Source organism: Chionomys nivalis, chromosome 4 (assembly GCF_950005125.1).
Source record: "Chionomys nivalis chromosome 4, mChiNiv1.1, whole genome shotgun sequence".
NCBI classification, from domain to species: domain Eukaryota; kingdom Metazoa; phylum Chordata; class Mammalia; order Rodentia; family Cricetidae; genus Chionomys; species Chionomys nivalis.
In genome coordinates, this window is record NC_080089.1 from 116308849 (window position 1) to 116329727 (window position 20879).

At 47.4% G+C, this 20879-nt stretch overlaps 1 protein-coding gene across 2 annotated transcripts in view; it reads left to right on the top strand.

The window, feature by feature from the left end:
- Positions 1-20879, top strand: part of Myrip (myosin VIIA and Rab interacting protein) — a 172890-nt gene that overhangs the window by 23979 nt on the left and 128032 nt on the right. For both annotated transcript variants that reach the window (XM_057768005.1, XM_057768004.1), the window contains exon 2: positions 15278-15420. In XM_057768005.1, coding sequence (XP_057623988.1) covers positions 15311-15420 — 110 coding nt within the window. In that variant the 5' untranslated portion in view covers positions 15278-15310. The remainder of the gene's footprint in view (positions 1-15277; positions 15421-20879) is intronic.

A 20879-nucleotide genomic window follows, 5' to 3' on the forward strand; every position in this document is an offset into this window, starting at 1 on the left:
ACTTAAGAGCACTGGCTGTTCTTCCAGAGGACCAGGTTTGGTTCTCAGCACTGACAACCATCTGTAACTGTGGTGGTTGAATGAGAACAGCCCCCCCCCCCCCCGGCTCTTGTATTTGAACGCTGAGTCACCAGGGAGTAGAGCTGTTTGAAAGGATTATAAGGACTAGGAGGTGTGGCCTTGTTAGAGAAAGTGTGTCACTGGGGGTGAGTTTTGAAAATTTCAAAAAGCCAGGCGCAGTTTCTCTCTCTCTCTCTCTCTCTCTCTCTCTCTCTCTCTCTCTCTCTCTGCCTGTGGATCAGGATACAGCTCTCAGCTACTTCTCCAGCACCTGCCTGCCACTCTGCTCCCAACCATGATGATTATGGACTAAGCCTCTGTAAGGCCCCAGTTAAATGCTTTCTCTTCTAAGAGTTGCTGTGGTCATGGTGGCTCTTCACTGCAATAGATAGTGAGAAAGACGGGAACTGTAGTCCTGGAGATCCAGCTTCCTCACCAGGCGCTGCACACATGTGGCACACAGACTTTCATACAGGCAAAACATGCATACACATAAAATAAAAATAAATAACTCTTTTAAAAAATCCAATTTCTGCAAGCTGTTGCTGGCCTGTAATTGAGGTCTTTACATATAAATGGATGCTTCTAAGTCAGTCACGTGCTCCTTCTTGAAAGTATACACACTTTCCTTGCCTGCTATTAGCCATCTTAACTCTTTGGTTTAGGAACAAATGGGACTGTGGGTTTTATCTGACTGTGTGATGACAGATTCAGAATAGAAGATGTCTGGATTAGTGAGGTTTAGCTGATTTCTTTAATGATGTTTTGTTCTCAAGCCTAATTAATTGTGTGGTCTCGTTCTAAATATAGCTAGGCACAAGGTCTTATATGATACATATTTTATTACAGGCAGAAGAAATGAACTGTGGAAATTAGCTCGATTTGGGAAGTAACCAGGCTAGCTAAAGGATAAAACAATTATATTTTTATTTATTATAAGGGGAAAACTCATGAAACAGGAATGAGAAGTCCAAGCTCAGCTGTGCCCCGTGGGAATCACAGAGAGAGAGCATCTGGGCTGTGCACCCCTTTTACTCCCAGTACCAGAAAGCCACGCCTTAGCTTGGATCCACCTCTTTATAGATAATTGACTATCAAGGTTTCCCCACCAATGGGCGAGGCATTTCTATAGTGGAGGGAGCAAAGAGCTTCATGAATTATCCAGCTGAAACCGAAAGGGACATTCTGGCCACTGCAGAGCTGTGTTCTGACAGGTGTTCATTAGTGGTTTTCTGTGCAGGACTGGATATGAGAGCACCTCAAAGACAGGAGGCAGATGGGGTGCAAATGGAAGAGACTCCACAGGCCTCTGCGATATCCAGAGAGTCAGGGTACGGGGGGCGGGGCGTGGGTACCACAGACTCATTGTAAATATCACAGATCAGGCTGTGCTCTCCTGTGGACACTCGGCTTTGTGATTTCCTTCTGCCAGCAGTCATTACTGATAAAGCCAGAAAAATAACATCAAGATTTATTATAAACCAGGTCACCTTTTGTCCGTCATGTGTGTTGCCTGTTTGTGTCTGTAAATGTGTAAATGTTTGATCTGTATACCTGTTTCATTTGAAAAGGAGTTGAAAGTGGGTAAAGCTTAAGAAGCCTTACTGGAGAGATGGTGGCTCAGTGGGCAGAGTGTTTGCCTCTTAAGCATGAGGACCCAAGTTTGAATCCCAGGAACCCACATAAAATCCTGGTGCAGCAGCACACAACTCTAGCCCCAGGGCTCTGCCTGCTCTGTAGTGAGATGGGGGTAGAGACAGGGGACTCTCTGGGAGCTCTTCCGCCAGCGAGTCTTGTATGCAGCAGCAGAAAGCATCAGACACACTGTTTCAAACAGGGTGGCAGACATGGACCATCTCCCAAGGTTGTCTTCTGACCTCCACATGCTGGCACATGCTTCCCTCTCCCACACTCCTAGATGCACACACACACACACACACAATACCGTCCCCCCACGCACCCACACACAGATTTTTTAAGTAAAGAAAGAGACATGGAGGGATTGTAAAGAATCCAGGATAATCAAATGATAAGAAAACCCAGAGAGCAAAGGAAAATAATGCATGAACAAGATAAAAAGTTTAACAAGTGAATCAAAGCCATAAACCATCTCAGAGCTGAAAGGTGTCAACAGAGGACTTGATCAAAAGCAAACGAACAAATATCCAAATATCCAGTTAGAGAAAAAAAATTAAAGGATGAAAGAAGCCCCCATGAGTTTCCCCTGCTGTAACCGTGTATGAGCCACTTCTGGTTCTGATCGAAAAGTTAAAATACAAGCTTATGAAAATAACTAGTTCTAATAATATTGTTGGCTGTGTAGCAAAGAGCAGTATAAATTGCAATGGGGAGAAGTAGGCAGCAGTTTTTATGGTTACTGCTGAAGTTGTTTTAAGCATAAAGTAGTACATGTTTTTTAAAAATTTTTTTACTTATATATGTGTCAGTTTCTGCATATGTGCACATGGGTGCAGTGCCCAAGGAGGCCAGAAGAGGGCATCAGAGTTGCAGGTGACTGAACTACCTAACATGGGAGCTAGGAACCAAACCCAGGTCCTCTGGAAGAGCAATCAGTGATCTTAGCTGAGAAGCCCCCTGCCAGCCCCTCGTGTTATTATAGCTAGCCATATCAAGTAGAGAAAACTCCCTTTTATATCTACTTTGTTGAGTGTGTTTAACACAAAAATGTTTTTACCATAAAATTCAGTGTTTTTTGTCAAATGCTTTTGTGTTTCTATTAAGAAACCATGGTCTTTGTCCATTACTATTAATTTTTCATGGGTGATGGTTTATATCGACTGTCACCTTGAGAGAACCTAGATCATCAAGGAAAGGGGTCCCCGGGTATGGAAAGGGGTCCCCGGGTATGCCCGTGAAGTATTGGCTGGATTAGGCTGGCCTGTGGACATGCCTGTGTGGGGTTTTCTTGGTTGTGTTAACTGAGATAGGAAGACCTATCCTATATGTAGTTGGTACCCATTCCTGGGCTGAGTCCTCGGTGGAATAGAAGGGAGAAAGTGAGCTGAGCACCAGTGTTCTTCTCTCTGCGGATACAATGTGACCAGCTGTTACAAGCTCCTACAGCCATTCACACTCCAGACCTGCCTTAGAACTGGGAGTCACCCTCCCTCCCTGTTCCCCCTCCCCCTCCCTCTTTTCCACTGCTTTTGTCAGAGGGCTTTGTCCAATAGCAGGAAAAGCACCCCAGGAAGCGTTAACCTTGCATTATAGCATAAGCCCTTCTCTTATTGCTGGGTTTAATACTGGGCAGCAGTTTTGAATCTAGGTGTAAGGGTGTTGGGTTTGTGCTGTTCCTTTGTTACTCTGTCTCTGTTTGCTTTTGGTATCTGGTGATACTTGTTCCCTTTAAACAAGTCGAGAAGTGCCTTCCATGTTGTCTTCCAGAAGACACCCTCTTTCCCCTATGTGTGATATCATTCATCAGGGAAGTTTCCCAATCTTGTGCTTTCCTTCATGGAAACATTTTGTTGTTGTTACTGATTCAGTCTCCTTACTAGTTAGTTGTTAACTCAGAGTTTTTAATTTTTTTCTTGAGTCAGCTCTGGTAATGTCCTCCTAGGAATTTTCTATTTTATCTAGGTCATCTAATTTTTTGGCATTTAATTGTTCGTGGTGTAAAGTTTTTCCGGCCTGATAATCCCCTCCATCAACTCAATAATCCAAATCAGACCAAATCAAACCGAATTAGAAAAAGCCCAGGTTTAATGGATGCCAGTGCTCCTGGGAGGTCCTCTAGGAAAGCAGGAAAACACTGAGAGGGAGAAGGAGAACTGGAAAGATCATGCATTTGTTCTCTGGGGAGCAGTTTAAATAGCCTGTGGGAGTGGTTTTGACCCTCTCTGGGGAGGGGTCACTGGCAGGCATTCTTGGAGGTAGTGTCTGGACTGTGGCAGCTCCCAGAGGAGGGAAGCTTGGGGTGGAGCTTCCAACCAAACATCCCAGACTCTCTAGGTATAGGGGCCACCAGCTCAAGTCTGGCTACTTCCTGCAGGTCTGGGGCTACATGGGAGAGGAGGGAGTTGGGAGTTGGTGGGCTCACGCTCAGCGAGAGATGTGGCTGGAGAGGCATCCGGTTTACTGCCATCCTGGAGACTCGGGCATCTGTTCCTTGAGGGAGATGAGAAGGCAGGTGGCTAGGAGAAAAAATATTGTTATTACCCGTCTTGGTTGTACCGACAAAGATGAGTGTGCCAGGACAAGGAGCAGGTAGGCCCTCTATTGCGGCCCAGGGGAGGGGGGCTTGGGGTGGAGCTTCCAACCAAACACATACTACTTCTTTTTAATCCTTTTTGTTTCTTTAAGGTCTATTGCTATCCCTTTTTCATCCCTTAGTGATTTAAACATTCCTCTTTTGTGGTTAGTGTTACTAAAGGTGTGGCCATTTTGGTTGCCTTTCCAAAGAATGAGCTTTAGATTTGTGGACTTTTCTCTGCTTTCCATATTAATCTCTTTTCTGATGCTGTGTGCGGTAAAACACCATGACCGAAAGCAACCTATAGAAGAGTTTATTTTGGCTTAAAGGGAGAGTTCGTGTGGAGGGGAGGCCTGAGGGCAGGAACAGGGAGCCGAGAGGTCATATGTCAACCACAAACAAGTAGAGTGACCTGAAGTGTCATGAGGCTCCATACTTTCAAGGCCTGCCCGGCAGTGACATACTTCCTCCAGCAAGGCCACACTTCCAAAACCTTCCCAAACAGTACCGTGAGCTGGGGACTAAGCATTCAAATGTCTGAGCTTCTGGATGTCATTTCATTTATTTCTGCCCCAGTTTTCTTATTTCTCTCTCTCTTCTTTGTAGGAAGATTGAGTTTTTTTTTTCTAGTTCATCAAGGAGAAGGAATATTTTTGTGAAAGTCTTGAGTTCTTTAACTACACTTGTAATAATGGATTCCTCCCTTCTCCTCTCCTATGTTCTCCCTCCCTCCTCCCCTCCCCTCTCCTGTGTCCTCCCTCCCTCCTCCCCTCCCCTCTCCTGTGTCCTCCCTCCTTCCTCCCCTTCCCTCTCCTGTGTCCTCCCTCCCTCCTTCCTCCCCTTCCCTCTCCTGTGTCCTCCCTCCCTCCTCCCCTCCCCTCTCTCCTCCTGTATTTTCCTTCCCTCCCCATACCTTGTGAGGTTTCTTAGTGACCTTACTGAAGATGCTTATCTCTGATGAACATTTTCTTTTGTAAATTTCACAAATCTGTTTTTATCTTTGACTTTCTGACGGTTTACTGTGACATGTTTGTGTGGATGTCTCTGATTTTATCTCCTTGGGGGGTCATTGAGCCTTTGGATTTGCAGGTTATACTTGCCCTTTAGTGTGAGGTTTTTCATTATTATTTATTCACTTTTTCTTCTCTCTTTTCATCACTCCTCATTTACTGGGATAACAAATCAGAAAAATATCATGGTGTTTCCTGGTGATCCATACATCTCAGAAGCCGCCCTCCTCTCCTGGTCTTAGACCAGATAATCCCAATTGAGTTACCCAAATCTTTCCCCTGCCAGGTTGGGCAGTTTTGAGCCATCCCAGCGATCCCCCTGCCCCATTTTATCATTGTGCTTACACTTAGTTCTTTATTGTGACTTCTGTCTCTCTTTTGATGTTGTATGATGGCGTTGTCGTCTTTCCTTGCACTCCTAGATAGGATTTCTTGTAGTCCTTTGACTGCGTTTATAAGAGCTGGTGATAGACTTTGCCATGTCAACCTAACGTAGGATCTTCAGGAATAGCTTGTATTGACTGTTTCTCTTCCATCTTTGTTTGTCTCATGATTGCCTGGAAACTGAATATTTTGTATGTTATAGTATGGGAGGTCTGGGAAAGTCAGATGTCTGCCTCCTTGCTTTGGGTTTGTTGTTTCTATTTGTGCGGTTAGGGGCATTTCTGGATTAGTTCTATAAAAATGTATTTTTTTTGTCATATGTGGCCCCAAAAGAGCAACTTGGTTAGCCTAGTGGCCAGTTGAGTTCACAGAGACTTTCTTAATGCCTTGACTTAGTAAGTCCCCAGCCTTTGCCGAAGGGGCTCTGTATTGTGTTGGACAGCCTCACAGCGTCCTGGCCAGAATACTATTTCACTGTTGCCTTAACCTTCACTTTTTCCTGTTTGTGCAGTGTCTAAAGGTTCATCCAGAAGTGAGAACCTAGGGCCTTTTGAAGCTTGAGTGTATTGTACGTGCATCTTTGAAGACTTTCAGGAATATGTTAGTTCTTCCAAAGTCTCCCATGAACATTTCATCCTCTAGTTTTTCCTTGTAAATGATGTAGATAACCCATCTTTCTGTTTTTAAATCTTGGGGACAACTCCACTTGTTGCTTTTGTTGATCGCCCTTTGTCCTCTGAAGTCCCACCTTGTTGAGGCTTCTGCCCTTACCAGAGGAGCAGGGCTCACTTCTGGTGTGACTTTTCTGTTACTTTGTCTTTGAGGAGTAGTCAGTTGCCCCAGACTTTTGATCTGCATCCCCTTCTTTGAAGGAACAGTCTTAGTAGCAGAGACTCATCAGACATAGCAGGACCAGGAGCAGAGGAGGATTGCATCCAGTTGTTGGTCTTGGGCACTTAAATAACCTTGTTAATGAATGAGAAGTCTCGTATATGGACTAAATGATATTTGACCTTTGGGTGGATTATAATACACCATGTAAGAACTTGACTGACGGGAGCCTGCTTCTATTTGAATGCCTGGATTTGTAAGTCTGGGCTGGTGACCGACTCTCTTCTGGGTAAGTGATTGCTGCTTTTGCTGTTGTTATTGGTTAGAGGCAGGGTCTCACTGTATAGCCAGGCTGACCTCAGCTACAACTGTGTCATACCGTGGTGTCCTCATGCATGCTATGGTATCAAGTTGACACAGCCTAGAGTCGCCTGAGAAGGGAGTCAAGTGATCAGATTGCCTCATGGGCATACCTACAGGGGATGATCTTGATTGATTAGTAATTGATGCAGGAGGGCCAGCCCACTGTGGGCGGTACCTTTTCATGGATAGGAAGGTCCAGGAGATGGGACAGGTGGCTAAGCAGGAACCCACAGGCAAACCAGCAAACAGCATTCCTCCATGGTTTCTGCTTCGAGAGCCTGCTTGAGTTCCTGCCCTGACTTCCTCAGTGATGGACTGTGATCTGGAGGCTGAGTTGCTTTTGGTCATGGTGTTTGATGCATCAACAGAATGGAACTAGGATGGATGGGTACCAACTAGGATGGATGGGTACCATCTTAGTACCATTAAACATTCTCGTATCTCTTGTGTACTCCTTGGTCAGCAAAAGCAACATTTGTGCTAAGTCTTCTGCTCTCCTTCACAAGCGTGTTCCTTCAAACCGGTTACTTGGTGTCTGTGTCTCAGAGGGTCACCTGTAAAGTGATTATAATAATGTGTGTTCTCCACTCTGTAGCAGTAAAGAGGAGCAGCACAGAAAAGATTTAAGTAGCTCTTTTTTGTGTGCAAGGGTGTGCAAGGGTGTGCAAGTGTCTGTGAGGAGGTGCACACATACATGTGTGTTTATATAGAGACTAGAGGTCAGCCTTGGTGGCCATTCCTCTGTAACAAGGTGACCTATAAAACTGTTTCAAGTGTCCTGTTGGCATGAGTGCCCCTCAGAGGACTCATGATCTGAGGAGGATCCATCAGTCTCTCTCTGTGTGTGTCTCTCTGTCTGTCTATTTATATTATGACCAACCTGCCTATATATTTATTATCTGTCCGTCTGTCTGTCTTCTATCATCTGTAACCTGTCTGTTTATCTGTCTGTCTAAACTGTCTGTACTGTCATCCATCCATCCATCCATCCACCCACCCACCCACCCACCCATCTATCCATCCATCCATCCATCCATCCATCCATCCATCCATCCATCCATCCATCCATCCATTCATCTACCCATCCATCTACCCATCCATCTATCCATCCATCCATCCATCCATCCATCCATCCATCCACCCACCCACCCACCCACCCACCCACCCACCCACCCACCCATCCATCCACCCACCCACCCACCCACCCATCCATCCATCTATCCATCCATCCCTCTCTAACTATTTATGTTTATTTATGTACCAATCGTCTATCACGTCTATCTGCTGCCCATTACTTTCCCACCATCTGTCAATTGTCTGTGAACCATCTATATATGGATCTGTGAGTCAGTCTGCTTATCCTCTAGCTGTTGTGATGAGGCATCTGAGTTAGATAATCCAGTCAGACAATGCTATTGGGCAGCTAAGCAATGTGACCCAATACAGGCTACTGTAACTGGAACGGGAACTCACTTGGAATGACTCGGTTTCCCCTTTGTGTGATTTCTAAAGGCCATTTGTTAGAAGTTTAAACAGGTGGAAGTGATCAAGAGAACCAAAACCAAAATGTTGTGTAGTTGTTAGAGTTTGCCCTCCTCTCAGGCCAGAGTGCAGTAGGCCACAAGCCTCTTTCTCTCAGGTGGAGTGCCGCAGGCCACCAGCCTCTCTCAAGCCGAGTGCCGCAGGCCACCAGCCTCTCTCTTAGGCCGGAGTGTAGCAGGCCACCATCCTTTCTCTCTCAGGCTGGAGTGCTGCAGGCCACCAGCCTCTCACACCCTCTCTAAGTGGCCATGTCGGAGTCCCTAGCAGAGGGACTTGGATGAGGCACAGCCCCAGTTCACTGCTGGTAGTCCTGTCTGTTCCGGCTGCTGAGCATGGGGACATGGAGACATTTTAGAGGGAGGGAGCCAGTCAGGGAGGGGATGGAGTGAAGTCCAGTGATTCATCAATCCAGGCACCACTGACTTCAGAATAGGCACAGGGAAAACATTTCTGTACCTGAGAGAGAGCTTCTCTTTCCTGGTGAAGTTCTCCCTCTCTCCCTCCCTTTCTCCTTCCCCCGAAAGCAACTTTAATGGGAAAGTTCTAACATCTCACTTCCTCTGAGGGAATTAGATCTTTTACTTCCTTTTCAGTCAATGAGAAGAGTAACAGTATTTACCTCTTAACACTTGTAGGACATTGGATTTTCCAGTTTAATCATCTTTTCTTTGCATACAGTGTGCAACATGAATCCACAAGCACACATAGAGACATACACACTCGGGAGGGAGGGAGGGAGGGAGGGAGGGAGGGAGGGAGGGAGGGAGGGAGGGAGAGACTAAAGCAAGAACCCACAAAACTTTGGGTTGGTAGACAAGTCCCTCAGGCATCTGTCCTTGGTTCTGTTCTGGGTCCTGCCCTGGATGTCCCTCCTGCAGACAGTGACCTTTCCCAGTGAACATCCAGTCCAGTGTGTTTCCAGTGTCCCTGAAGTGTCTGAGGTTCATTGCAAAGTTTCTGTTTACCAGTTTTCGGCAAAACAGTGGTTCTCAACCTGTGGGCCGGGACTCTTTCACAGGGTCACCTAAGACCCTCGGAAAAACATTATGATTCATAACAGTAGCAAAATTACAGTTATGAAGTAGCAATGAAAACCCTTTAATGGTTGGGGTCACTACAGCACAAGGAACTGAATTAAAGGGTCTCAGCGTTAGGAAGGTTGAGAACAGCTGCTATGGAAGTACCGCCTTTGTTTTGGCCCTGTCTGCACCATTAAAGCTGGGGCCACCAGGTCTGGTTGATACTGTGCTGGGTGTCAAAGCCAGGGCTCTGTGCTCGTCAGGATAGACCTGTCAGCTGGATGCCTCCCAGCACACACCGCCTTCCAGTTTTAAATCATTAGCTTTTGATGGTGGTGGTGGTGGTGGTGATGGTGATGGTGCTGATGTGATGATGGTGATGATGGCGATAATAGGGATGATGATGATGGTGATGATGATGATAGTGATGATGGTGATAATGGGGATGATGATGGTGATGGTGATGATGATGATGGTGATGATGGTGATGATGATGATGATCGTGATGGTGATTGTGGTAATGATGATGGTGGTGATGATGATAATGGTGATGGCAATGATGATGATGGTGATGATGATGATGGTGGTGATGATGGTGATGATAATGATGGTGATGATGGTGATGATGATGGTGAAGATGATGGTGATGATGATGGTGATGATGGTGGTGATGGTGATGATGGGGATGCTGCTGCTGCTTATGATTATGATGGTGATGTTTTTGTGTCTGTAGGTGTCCTCACAGGTTATAGGCAGGGTGTAGCTGAGCCCTAATGTCTTCCTTGGGAGAGAGGGTAGGAAGGCACAATATCAACGAATGTAGACACTGGGAGTCCAGTGAAAGGGATAAGGCAGATGCATTTATTTAACAATGGGGAAAAATTTATAAATCCTCCTAGTACCCAGGCATTCCATTGCATGGTTGCCCCTCATTGGCTAGGCACAATCAGGACTTCTGACAGTGCCTGTTGCTAGGCTTTAACACACCTTAAAATAATAGTCTACAACAGCAGGGGATCTACAGTTACAGGCTATTGTGAGTCCCTGATGTGGGTGCTGGGAACCAAACGTGGGCCCTCTGTAAGAGCAGTGTGGTTTTAACCACCAAACCTGTCTCCAGTCTAAGCACTAATGACTGTCACCTGACTTCTGGTAATTACATCCAAGAGGCCACACACACCAGCTCAGAACCCTGCCCAGTTAGCCCTGAGAAGGAGGGCACTATTCAGTAGACTGCCCTGCAGTCACATGTTCAGGGTCAAACAAACTCAATCCGCTGCTTTAGCCGCAGACTCTTAGAGCTGATTATCTCATAAGCCTTGCGTAATTCCACGAGGATGACAGAGCGTGACACTTCACTCTGATTTATTACAGAGGAGCTCCTCTGTCACGGCTGCTCGTGGGAACAATAACTCGGCAAACACTGTTGGGAGGTGGCACTATAACTAAATGCTGAGCTGGCATTAGTTTTCTCATGACTGAGTTTTAGGATGCGTTCCCTCCATGGCATCTAGGTTGACTGTCAGTCAGAGGAAGCAGGTGGTGGCAGCCCCGATAGAGCCAGGAGTGCCTCCACCTGCTGTGTGTCTGGATGCCTCCACCTGCTGTGTGTCTGGTTGCCTCCACCTGCTGTGTGTCTGGGTGCCTCCACCTGCTGTGTGTCTGGGTGCCTCCACCTGCTGTGTGTCTGGATGCCTCCACCTGCTGTGTGTCTGGGTGCTACACCTGCTGTGTGTCTGGATGCCTACACCTGCTGTGTGTCTGGGTGCTACACCTGCTGTGTGTCTGGGTGCCTCCACCTGCTGTGTGTCTGGGTGCCTCCACCTGCTGTGTGTCTGGATGCCTCCACCTGCTGTGTGTCTGGGTGCTACACCTGCTGTGTGTCTGGATGCCTACACCTGCTGTGTGTCTGGGTGCTACACCTGCTGTGTGTCTGGGTGCCTCCACCTGCTGTGTGTCTGGGTGCCTCCACCTGCTGTGTGTCTGGGTGCCTACACCTGCTGTGTGTCTGGATGCCTACACCTGCTGTGTGTCTGGGTGCCTGCACCTGCTGTGTGTCTGGGTGCCTACACCTGCTGTGTGTCTGGGTGCCTGCACCTGCTGTGTGTCTGGGTGCCTGCACCTGCTGTGTGTCTGGGTGCCTACACCTGCTGTGTGTCTGGATGCCTACACCTGCTGTGTGTCTGGATGCCTACACCTGCTGTGTGTCTGGATGCCTACACCTGCTGTGTGTCTGGGTGCCTACACCTGCTGTGTGTCTGAGTGCCTGCACCTGCTGTGTGTCTGGGTGCTACACCTGCTGTGTGTCTGGGTGCTACACCTGCTGTGTGTCTGGATGACTACACCTACTGTGTGTCTGAACCTGCTGTGTGTCTGGGTGCCTACACCTGCTGTGTGTCTGAGTGCCTGCACCTGCTGTGTGTCTGGGTGCCTACACCTGCTGTGTGTCTGAGTGCCTGCACCTGCTGTGTGTCTGGATGCCTACACCTGCTGTGTGTCTGGATGCCTGCACCTGCTGTGTGCCTGGGTGCCTACACCTGCTGTGTGTCTGGGTGCCTGCACCTGCTGTGTGTCTGGACATGGACCTCTTCTCCCAGAGTGTCCTTTCTCATCTTCTAAGACAGGGTGCAGCCTGAGTGCCCTGAGTCGTAAGCAGAAAGGCATCTTTCTTCCACTCAATGGCACTGTCTGATTCTTTGTGTGTGGCATCTAATTATTGTGAAAGGGAAGAGCTGACTCCATTTCTCAGAAAGTGCTCTCTGTCTGAGCCATTTGGAGCCACGTGATCTGTTTCTGCACAGAAGCCACTTAGTCCTTTTGAGTCTCCATCATTCCTGTTTAGATACGATCTGATCCATGTTGCCATATCTAGCCAACTTGGCATCTTAGAGTCCCATTTACCATCATCAGTGATGTCACAGGAATGTTACCTTCAGGGAAGGTCCACCACAGGGCCCTTAGAGGTGTGTATATCTATGTATGGTGTGTGTGTATATGATGTGTATGTGGTATATGTATGTGTGTATGGTGTATGTTAGTTGGGGGTATATGTGTATGGTGTATGTGTATGTATGGTGTGTATGTGGTTTATTTGTGTGTATTGTATATGTGTGTAGGGGTGTATGTGGTATATGTGTACGGTCTATGTGTGTGGTATATATATGTATGTTTGGTGGGTGTTTTGTATATGTATGTGGTGTCTGTGCATGTCCATGTGCAAATGTGTATGCCTGTGCACACGTGTATGGAAGCCAGAAGAGGACATTGAGGGTCCTACTGTGTCATTTTCCACATTGTTACTCTGGTAAACTCAGAGCAAACCTGGAAGTCGGCATACCCCAGCAATCCTCCTGTCTCTGCACCAATAGTGCTGAGGTTATAGGTGTGTGTGTGGCCATGCCCAGTTTTTCTTTTTTCCTGAGATTAATTTATACTTTATGTGAGTATTTTGTCTACATGTATGTCTGTGTACCATGTGTGTGCCAGGTTCCCACAGAGGTCAGAGAGGGCATCAGATCTTACAGAGCTGGAGTTAGAGATGATTGTAAGCCACCGTGTGTGTGTGTGTGTGTGTGTGTGTGTATGTGTGTGTTAGGAACTGAACCTGTGTTATCTGCAAGAACAGCCAGTGCTCTTACCCACTGAGCCATCTCCAGGTCTTCAATGGGGTGTTTAAAGAAGACTTCCACCATGTTTCTGCTGCGCCCACTGCAGGACTTTTCTGGCTTGGGGGTGGATGGAAGGCAGTGGCTGACTGTGTCCTCCCTGGGCAAGTCCTTTGCACTTCTTTGGCTTCTGCTGACTTGCAGGTCTGGAGGTTGTTTGTTTGGCTAAAGTGGGTCGATGGTTTGTTTCATCAATTACTGGAGCGAGAAGTTTTTGAATGCTTCAAATTCCTGCCGTGATTTGTGGTGAAATCTAGAGATTAGTTTGTATTACTCTGTCACACGGTTTAAATCACTTAACAAGGGACTTAAGGACCAAAGTCACTCTGTTTTCTCCACCTGTTAAGAAAAGTAGCAACTAGGTAATGGAGTTGTGGTGTGACTGTAACTCCAGCAATAAGGAGTCTGAGGCAGGAGGATTGCTGTGAGCTCAAGGTCAGTTTGAGCTGAAGATAGACCAGAGCTCAGTAGCAAGAACTTGCTCTAAAAACAAAACAAACAACAAACAAATATCAACAACTAAGAAGTCAGAAGGGGCTGCTCAGTGGTTAGAGCACTGGCTGCTTTTCCAGAGGACCTGAGTTCAGTTCCCAGCACCCAAGTTGGCAGCTCACAGGCATCTATAATTCCAGTTTTAGGAGACCCAACGCCCCCCAACAGATACCCTGCTCTGACCTCTGAAGGCACTTGCACCAGCATGGGATTCACACACACTCACACACACACACACCACACATGCATCACACACACACACAAAATAAGGGAATCTGATGTTTCTAGTGTTCCTAGTTAGTACACTCTGAAAAAGGGACAAGACACTCAGGAGCTTACATTGCCCTCTGTTAGGTAGAGGTGAGAGGCCGAGAGACAGCCAGGTCACAGGCGTCACCCCTGGGTGAGTGCAAGCCTTGTTTGCTCGTCTGTAAGTGGGTAGTGGCTGCTGACAGGATACAGTGGGCCTCACGTGTATGAGAACCTAGAGCTTGTAGGTGTTTCATCGTTCCATGGAAGCTTTATTAAGGACCTTCATTTATTGTAATCCCGGTGTCGTTACTTTTTACTATGTTCTCAGTGTGTTTTCTCGAATAGTTTCAGATAGCTCATCATGATACATGTAGATTATATTTTGCTTATTTTGAGGTTAATGTTACTTTATTCAGTTTTGAGATGGAGTCTCATGCAACATAGACTGGCCTTGAACCCTTTATATAGTTGAGACCAAGACCAAAAAGAAAAACAAAATAGGTTAAAAACTAGGAAATACTTTTTTAAAAGGAAATTCAGTGACCTTGAACTTCTGACATTCCTGGCCTCTGGGGTATTGAAATTATGGTGTGGGACGTTACCACACCCAACTTTATACAGTGCTGGGGATTGAACTCGGGGCTGGTGGCTGCCAGGTGAGAGCTCTACCAACCGAGCCACATCCCCAGCCCTCGAGTTGTCTTGCAAACACACAGAAGAGACTGTACACACAAAGCATAAAGTTTCGACTCTTCCTGGCTTTATTTGTCATCTCGGGATTTCTAGGGGTTATTGCATAGGCCTGAAGAAAAGTTCAAGGGGTGCAGTGTACATAGACTTTTCCTTTATTTAAAGAAAACATTGTAATTCATTTTGTGATTAAATAGAACACCTGTAAATAACCTGTCAAATTACAGAAATTCTCAATTATTGCTTTTCAGTGCTTTGTGGAAATCTGGGTTTTATTTTGATGGAAAGGATAGATTTTCTGTTGTTGCTGGTTTGGCTTCCTCCCTCCCTCCCTCCCTCCCTCCCTCCCTCCCTCCCTCCCTCCCTCCCTCCCTTCTTTCTTTCTTCCCTCCTTCCTATGGTATCCCAGGCTGGCCCAGAGTTCACTCCATAGCCCAGGATGGCCTTAACCTCCTGATCACCCTGCCTAATCCCAGTTGCTGGGGTCACAGGTGTGCGACACCGTGCCTGACAGACAGATAGCTTTGTTTTCATTTAAGAGTTGAGAGCATGAAACCAGCAGATGCTCAGTCGTCCTCTTGGCTGCAGTCTGGTCTGGGCCATCTAGAAGCAGCAAGTGTGAACTCAGAGGGGCACACAGCCTTTGCTTGTGCCTCCACCAAAACACGGTGTTTAGCTGGGTCAATGGAAGGTGGATTCCATCCATGCAGAACTTGTTCTCATCCCCAGTCTGCGGTCTCTCCTTTCCCTCTCCAGATCTATTTCCGTCATCCGTGTTTAACTCTGACCATGGGGAGGAAGCTGGACCTGTCGGGTCTGACAGATGATGAGACGGAACACGTTCTCCAAGTGGTACAGAGGGACTTCAATCTCCGCAAAAAGGAGGAGGAACGGCTAAGGTGAGATGGCTTCCACCTGATTACATGGGAGCCACAGGGCTCAGCTGTCAGAGCCACACACCTAGGTTTGTGGAGTGGCCACCCTGTCCTTTGTTGAAGGGTTTCCCACAACCAGTGACACATGACAGCAGGTGCCTGGCCCACAGGTGTGACACCTGCGTCGCCTTAGCAAGAGTCTGGCTACTGAGCCAAGGAGCTTAAAATATCACCTCAAAACCTCAGGCATCTAGTGTTTGTGTCATCTCCGTGTGGCTTGCGTTGAAGATGCCCGGGAGAGGTTTAGAAGCAGTGAATAGAGGAGATGATATCATAGGAAATATTATTTTATTCTTAGCAATTCCTCTAGTGAACATAAAACTCACAGTGCAAGAGGTCCACAGTCTCAGGCTGAATTCATTCTTGTTCCTCCCAACCAGCTGTGATTTTGTGGGTTTGGGAGGGCAGGTCTCAGGTGTGGCGTTTACCCTGTGACAGTGACTGCTTCTCCAGTGCTGACAGAAAGGGAAGGACACAGACGGTGTGGGAGACATAGTTTGAAAATATAAAGCAAGGTGAAGAAGTCCCAGGAAGTTCTCCTGGCCTGGCCTTCATGGTGAGGGTCACCCTGAGTTCTCCTGGCCTGGCCTTCATGGTGAGGGTCACCCTGAGTTCTCCTGGCCTGGCCTTCATGGTAAGGGTCACCCTGAGTTCTCCTGGCCTGGCCTTCACAGTGAGAGGGTCACCCTGGGTTCACTTGATGCCACCTTCATAAATCTGAACACACGCTCCCATTGCTTTATCCCAGTGGACTGCCTTTGAGTCAGTTCTGGGCTTTGAATGACGGAGTCCTGGCCGGCTTGTTCTCTAGCCTTTATCTTCAGCTTCTTAATGGTTGTTCTCTTGGTTTTGGCTTAGTTTTTCTCCTCACCATTGTTCTAGTTTCCTTCTGTTGCTGTGATACAATATTTGACCAAAAGCAGCTTCAGGAAGGAAAGGGTTTATTTCAGCTTACAGGTTACAGTCTGTGATTAAGGAGAGGCAGGGCAAGAACACAGACAGAGTCATGGAGGAACTGCTTGCTCTCAGGCTTATGCTGAGCTAGCTTTCTCATACAGCCCAGGACCACCTGCCTAGGGAGTGGTGCTGCCCACATTAGTGAAGATAATCGAGATAACCCCCACAGTCATTCCCACAGGCCAATCTGATCTGGGCAGTCCTGTTGAGACCCCCTTCTCCAGTGACTCTAGACTGTCACAAGTTGACAGCACACACTGACTAAGACAATCATTTTTCAGATTTAATACAGCAACCTCCTGTTCCATGAACTTCATCATCTTCTCTCAATTTGGACAGAGCAGTGTCCATATGCTGAGCCCAGCTCTTCTGCTGTAACCAATCAGCTTTACGTCCCCCGTCTTTCTGCAGAGCACTTCACACCCAGTGCTGAGGGCGACCACGTGCTGGTCCAGCGCTAAGGGCCTCTGCACGCTGCTCTGCAAGCCCCTTGGAGTCTCTCTTGTTTGGTCCATGGCGCAATGCTTGGAAGCCAAGAGGTAGTACTTAGGCTGTCATGCCTGGAGGTGCTCTCTGCACCCCGCCCACTCTCTGTCCTTGCAGGATAGCCAGTGTTTTCCGGAAACTGTAGACTCCCCAGGTTCTCTCAGCTAATGGGACCCTTAGGGTGAGGTAGCCCTGAAGTGGGCTCTCTCCTCTCTGCTATGGCTTGGCCTTCAGGTTCAAGAACTCCACACATCTATTCGGGGATTGTCAGATTTATTCATCTTCCCTTGATTCATTGCGCTGATTTCTTTAACTATCGGTCCCTTTAAGATGCAGAACGCCAGCAGACAGTGCCTTGAACGGCTGCTGGGCCTGGGCTCTGCTAAACAGGATGCAGTGAGAATAACAAATTAATTAGCGTTAAGACACCGCATCTCCAGCTCTGTCGGCAATGGCTTGCATTTTCCCAGCAGTGGGGTTTGTCATCTACAGGAAGCGTCAATTAGACCTCTGGAAAAATCCTCAGGTAGTATAAAAATAACCATGTCTAAGCCCATGGCCAGGGACCATCACTGTCTACTTGGTTTTTTCTACAGTTTGATTTCAGGGGATGGGGGAGGGGTCAGTGTGGTATTTGTGTCAGGAACCCACACAGCTTCTGACCCAGCATGGTTTGGGTGAGACGCAGAGAGAGGTGGGACACCCTGACTAGAGGCAGTGATGTAACAAGTTCTGGGGTTGCTAGGGTTCAAGCAGTCTCTGGCATTCAGAGCCTCGCAGTGGAGGGGGATTAGGAGTGAGGGTGGTTCAGCCATGCTTTTGCCTCCACTGGGCTCCCAGAACAATGCCAGGTACCCAAAAAATAATGATAGTGTGTGGGGGTGCGTGTGTGCACATGTGTGTATACACGTGTGAGCATGCGTGTGGAAACCAGGGGTCAACTTCAGGTGTCACTCTCAGGAGCTGACAACCTGTTTTCTGAGACAGAATGCCTCCCTGGGGACTCGGTTCACTGAGTAAGCTGGGGTGGCTGGCCAGCGAGCTCCAGGCATCTGCCTGTCTCTGCCTCCCCAGTAAATGCAGGTATGTGCCACCACACCTGGCTGTTTATGTGGCTGCTGGGAGGTGAACTCCTCATCTTTTGTGCTCCAGCGAGGATCAAGGCAGCATGTAGTCAGCTTCTGAAAGTTGCCAGCATTCTAACAGACCCATCTGTGCAGAGAGAAGGGTTAGGCTTGAGGAAATTGTTTCCAGTAACTGATACTGGCCGTTGATTGTCAGCCATTGTTGTACTGACATTGTGTGCCTGTGCTTCAAAAGGCTGATGGGCTTGGGAGGAGAGAGGCGGTCAAAAGCCAAAAGTGTGCTGATGTCTGTCTCTCCATCAACCCACCTACCCATCCATCCACCCATCCATCCACCCACCCACCTACCCATCCATCTACCCATCCATCTACCCATCCATCTACCCATCCATCTACCCATCCATCCATCCATCCATCCATCCATCCATCCATCCATCCACCCATCCACCCACCCATCTATCCATCCACCCACTCATCCATCTACCCATCCATCCACTCACCCATCCATCCACCCATCCATCTATCCACTCATCCACCCACCTGTCCACTCATCTGTCCACCCAACCATTCATCACCGATGGCCACCTTCCAAGCTTAGGCCCCAGGAGTTTCTTACTTCTCACCAGCAGCTGTATGGTGTCAGCGTTAATGAAGGAACAAGTAATTTGAATGAGAAATCTCCCCCATAGGTGCAAGTGTTTGGTTCCCAGTTGGTGTTGTTTGGAGAGTTGTGGAACCTTTAGGGAAACAGCTCATTAGAGGGCAGACTTTGGGCTTTTATAGCTCATCCCTACTTCCTGCTAATTCTTTTATTCCTGTCTGTGGATGCAATGTGACCACCTCTGCTGTGCCTTCCCTACATTTCCTTGAACAGTAAGCCAAAATAAACACTTCTGACCCCATGTTGTTTCTTATCAGATCACAATGAGAAGAGGAACTAATGTAGAAATGTATGTGTGTGTGTGTGTGTGAGAGAGAGAGAGAGAGAGAGAGAGAGAGAGGTGGAGGCAGAGTATGAGAGAGTGTGTGTATACATGAGGAGGTATCAGACAACTTGTGGGAATTGGTTCTTTCATTCCATGATGTGGGTCCCGGTCTTCAGACTTGGCAGTAAGCACCTTTACCTGTGAAGCCATCTTGCAGGCCCCTCAATTACCATTTCCTAAAGTGGAAAGAATACAGCATTTTAATAAAAGGAATTAGGCTCTTTCCCATCAGAGATTCATTTTCATTTTAAACAAATGAAAATTTTATGATGCAAAATGAAATTTTTAAAAAGTTTCTGTTGCTAAAAGTGAAGCTCCTTTGTCTTCACTGCCCACTGTTTGGGATGCCACAGTTGGTGAGATGGATTAACCACAGCCTGTTCCATCTGCTTTTGAAACTTGCCTGTACCCAGTTAAAACATGGGTACCTTGTGGTTTCTGGTGAACCTGTGTTCCTAGTGCATCTGCTGCCCACACTTCTCCCTGGCTGCCCTTGCTCTTAAGATTTGTGTCAACTGTGGCATTAACCTCTTTGGTTAATGAGTCTGTCAGTTTTGGGGGAGGGGGCTGCGAGGCTAGCCAGAGCACAAGGACCTGAGTTCAAACCCCGGAACCCACAACTGAAAAATGCTGAACATGGAGACTTGTAACCTCCCAGAAATGGGGAGATGGAACTAAGTAGATCTCTGGGACTCATTGGCCAGCCAGCTTAACCCACTTAGTGAGTTCTAGGTCAGTGAGAGACCCTGTTAGTTTTTGAGAAACACCTGCAGTTGACCTTGCAGAAACACCTGCAACTTCTACACACACATGTACCACCCATGCATGCACAAGCACATACATGTGTGCATGCATGCAAGCACACACATAAGCACATGTATGTCCATACATAGTGCACATACACAAGCACACATGTGTACATACTTATACAAGAACATGCATATACACATACACAAGCACATACATGTGTGCACATACATACACAAGCACACATACATGTGCACATACACATACAAGCACATACATGTGTGTAAATATACAAACATACACACACAAGCACACATGTACACATACATATACAAGCACATACATGAACACATACACAAGCACACACACATGTGCACATACGCACACTCAGGATGGTAACTCTGGGGGCAGAGTCAGTGTGTTCTGTGGTAGCGTGAGAGGCTGACCCTGCTTGGTTTGAGAGTGTCCATATGGTGGGAAAAAGCTCAGCCAGTGGAGAAACAGGTGAAGAACTCAGGGCCCTGTAGGAGGCAGGAGGCCGCAGAGAGTGGAAAGGGGATGGAGCAGAGAGACTCAGCCTCACAGCCAGAATGGGCCTCGTGAGATTTTGGTCCTTAGATCTCCTCTTTATTGCTGGCATTCCGTTGATAATGGAAAGGCCAAATATATTACAGCAAAGCTGTTGGGTGTTCATTCATTCGCTTCAGGATCTTGGTTCTAAATGTCAGGAGGCTCTGGGGAGAAGGGAAGTAATCCACAGGGAAGGAGAAGAGAAGACTTCATAATGGAGTAGAGGCTTAGTCCTTGAGGAAGATTCCAGAGGCAGAGAGGAGTCCCACAGGAGTGCTGTGATCTATATAAGTTGAGAGAGGCCAGGGAGACTTCCTGAAGCAGAAGGCATCTGAGCCTTAGGAATTTCCAGGCAGATTTAGACACAGGTCAGGGAGCAGGGAGCATCTTGGGTAGGTGTTAGGAAAGGGAATGTATCTCCAGCACCCGATCAGGACCAGCAGCCAGCGGTAGGGAAGCTCCTTCCTGGCAATCCTGTTTTCGCTGTCCTAATGGTGGCTGATATGGTGATGCTTTGACCTTTGCCTCCTTCCCCCACAACCCTTGGGAAGACTTGTTCTTATTTGTTTACAAATCAGAGAAGCTGAAGCTC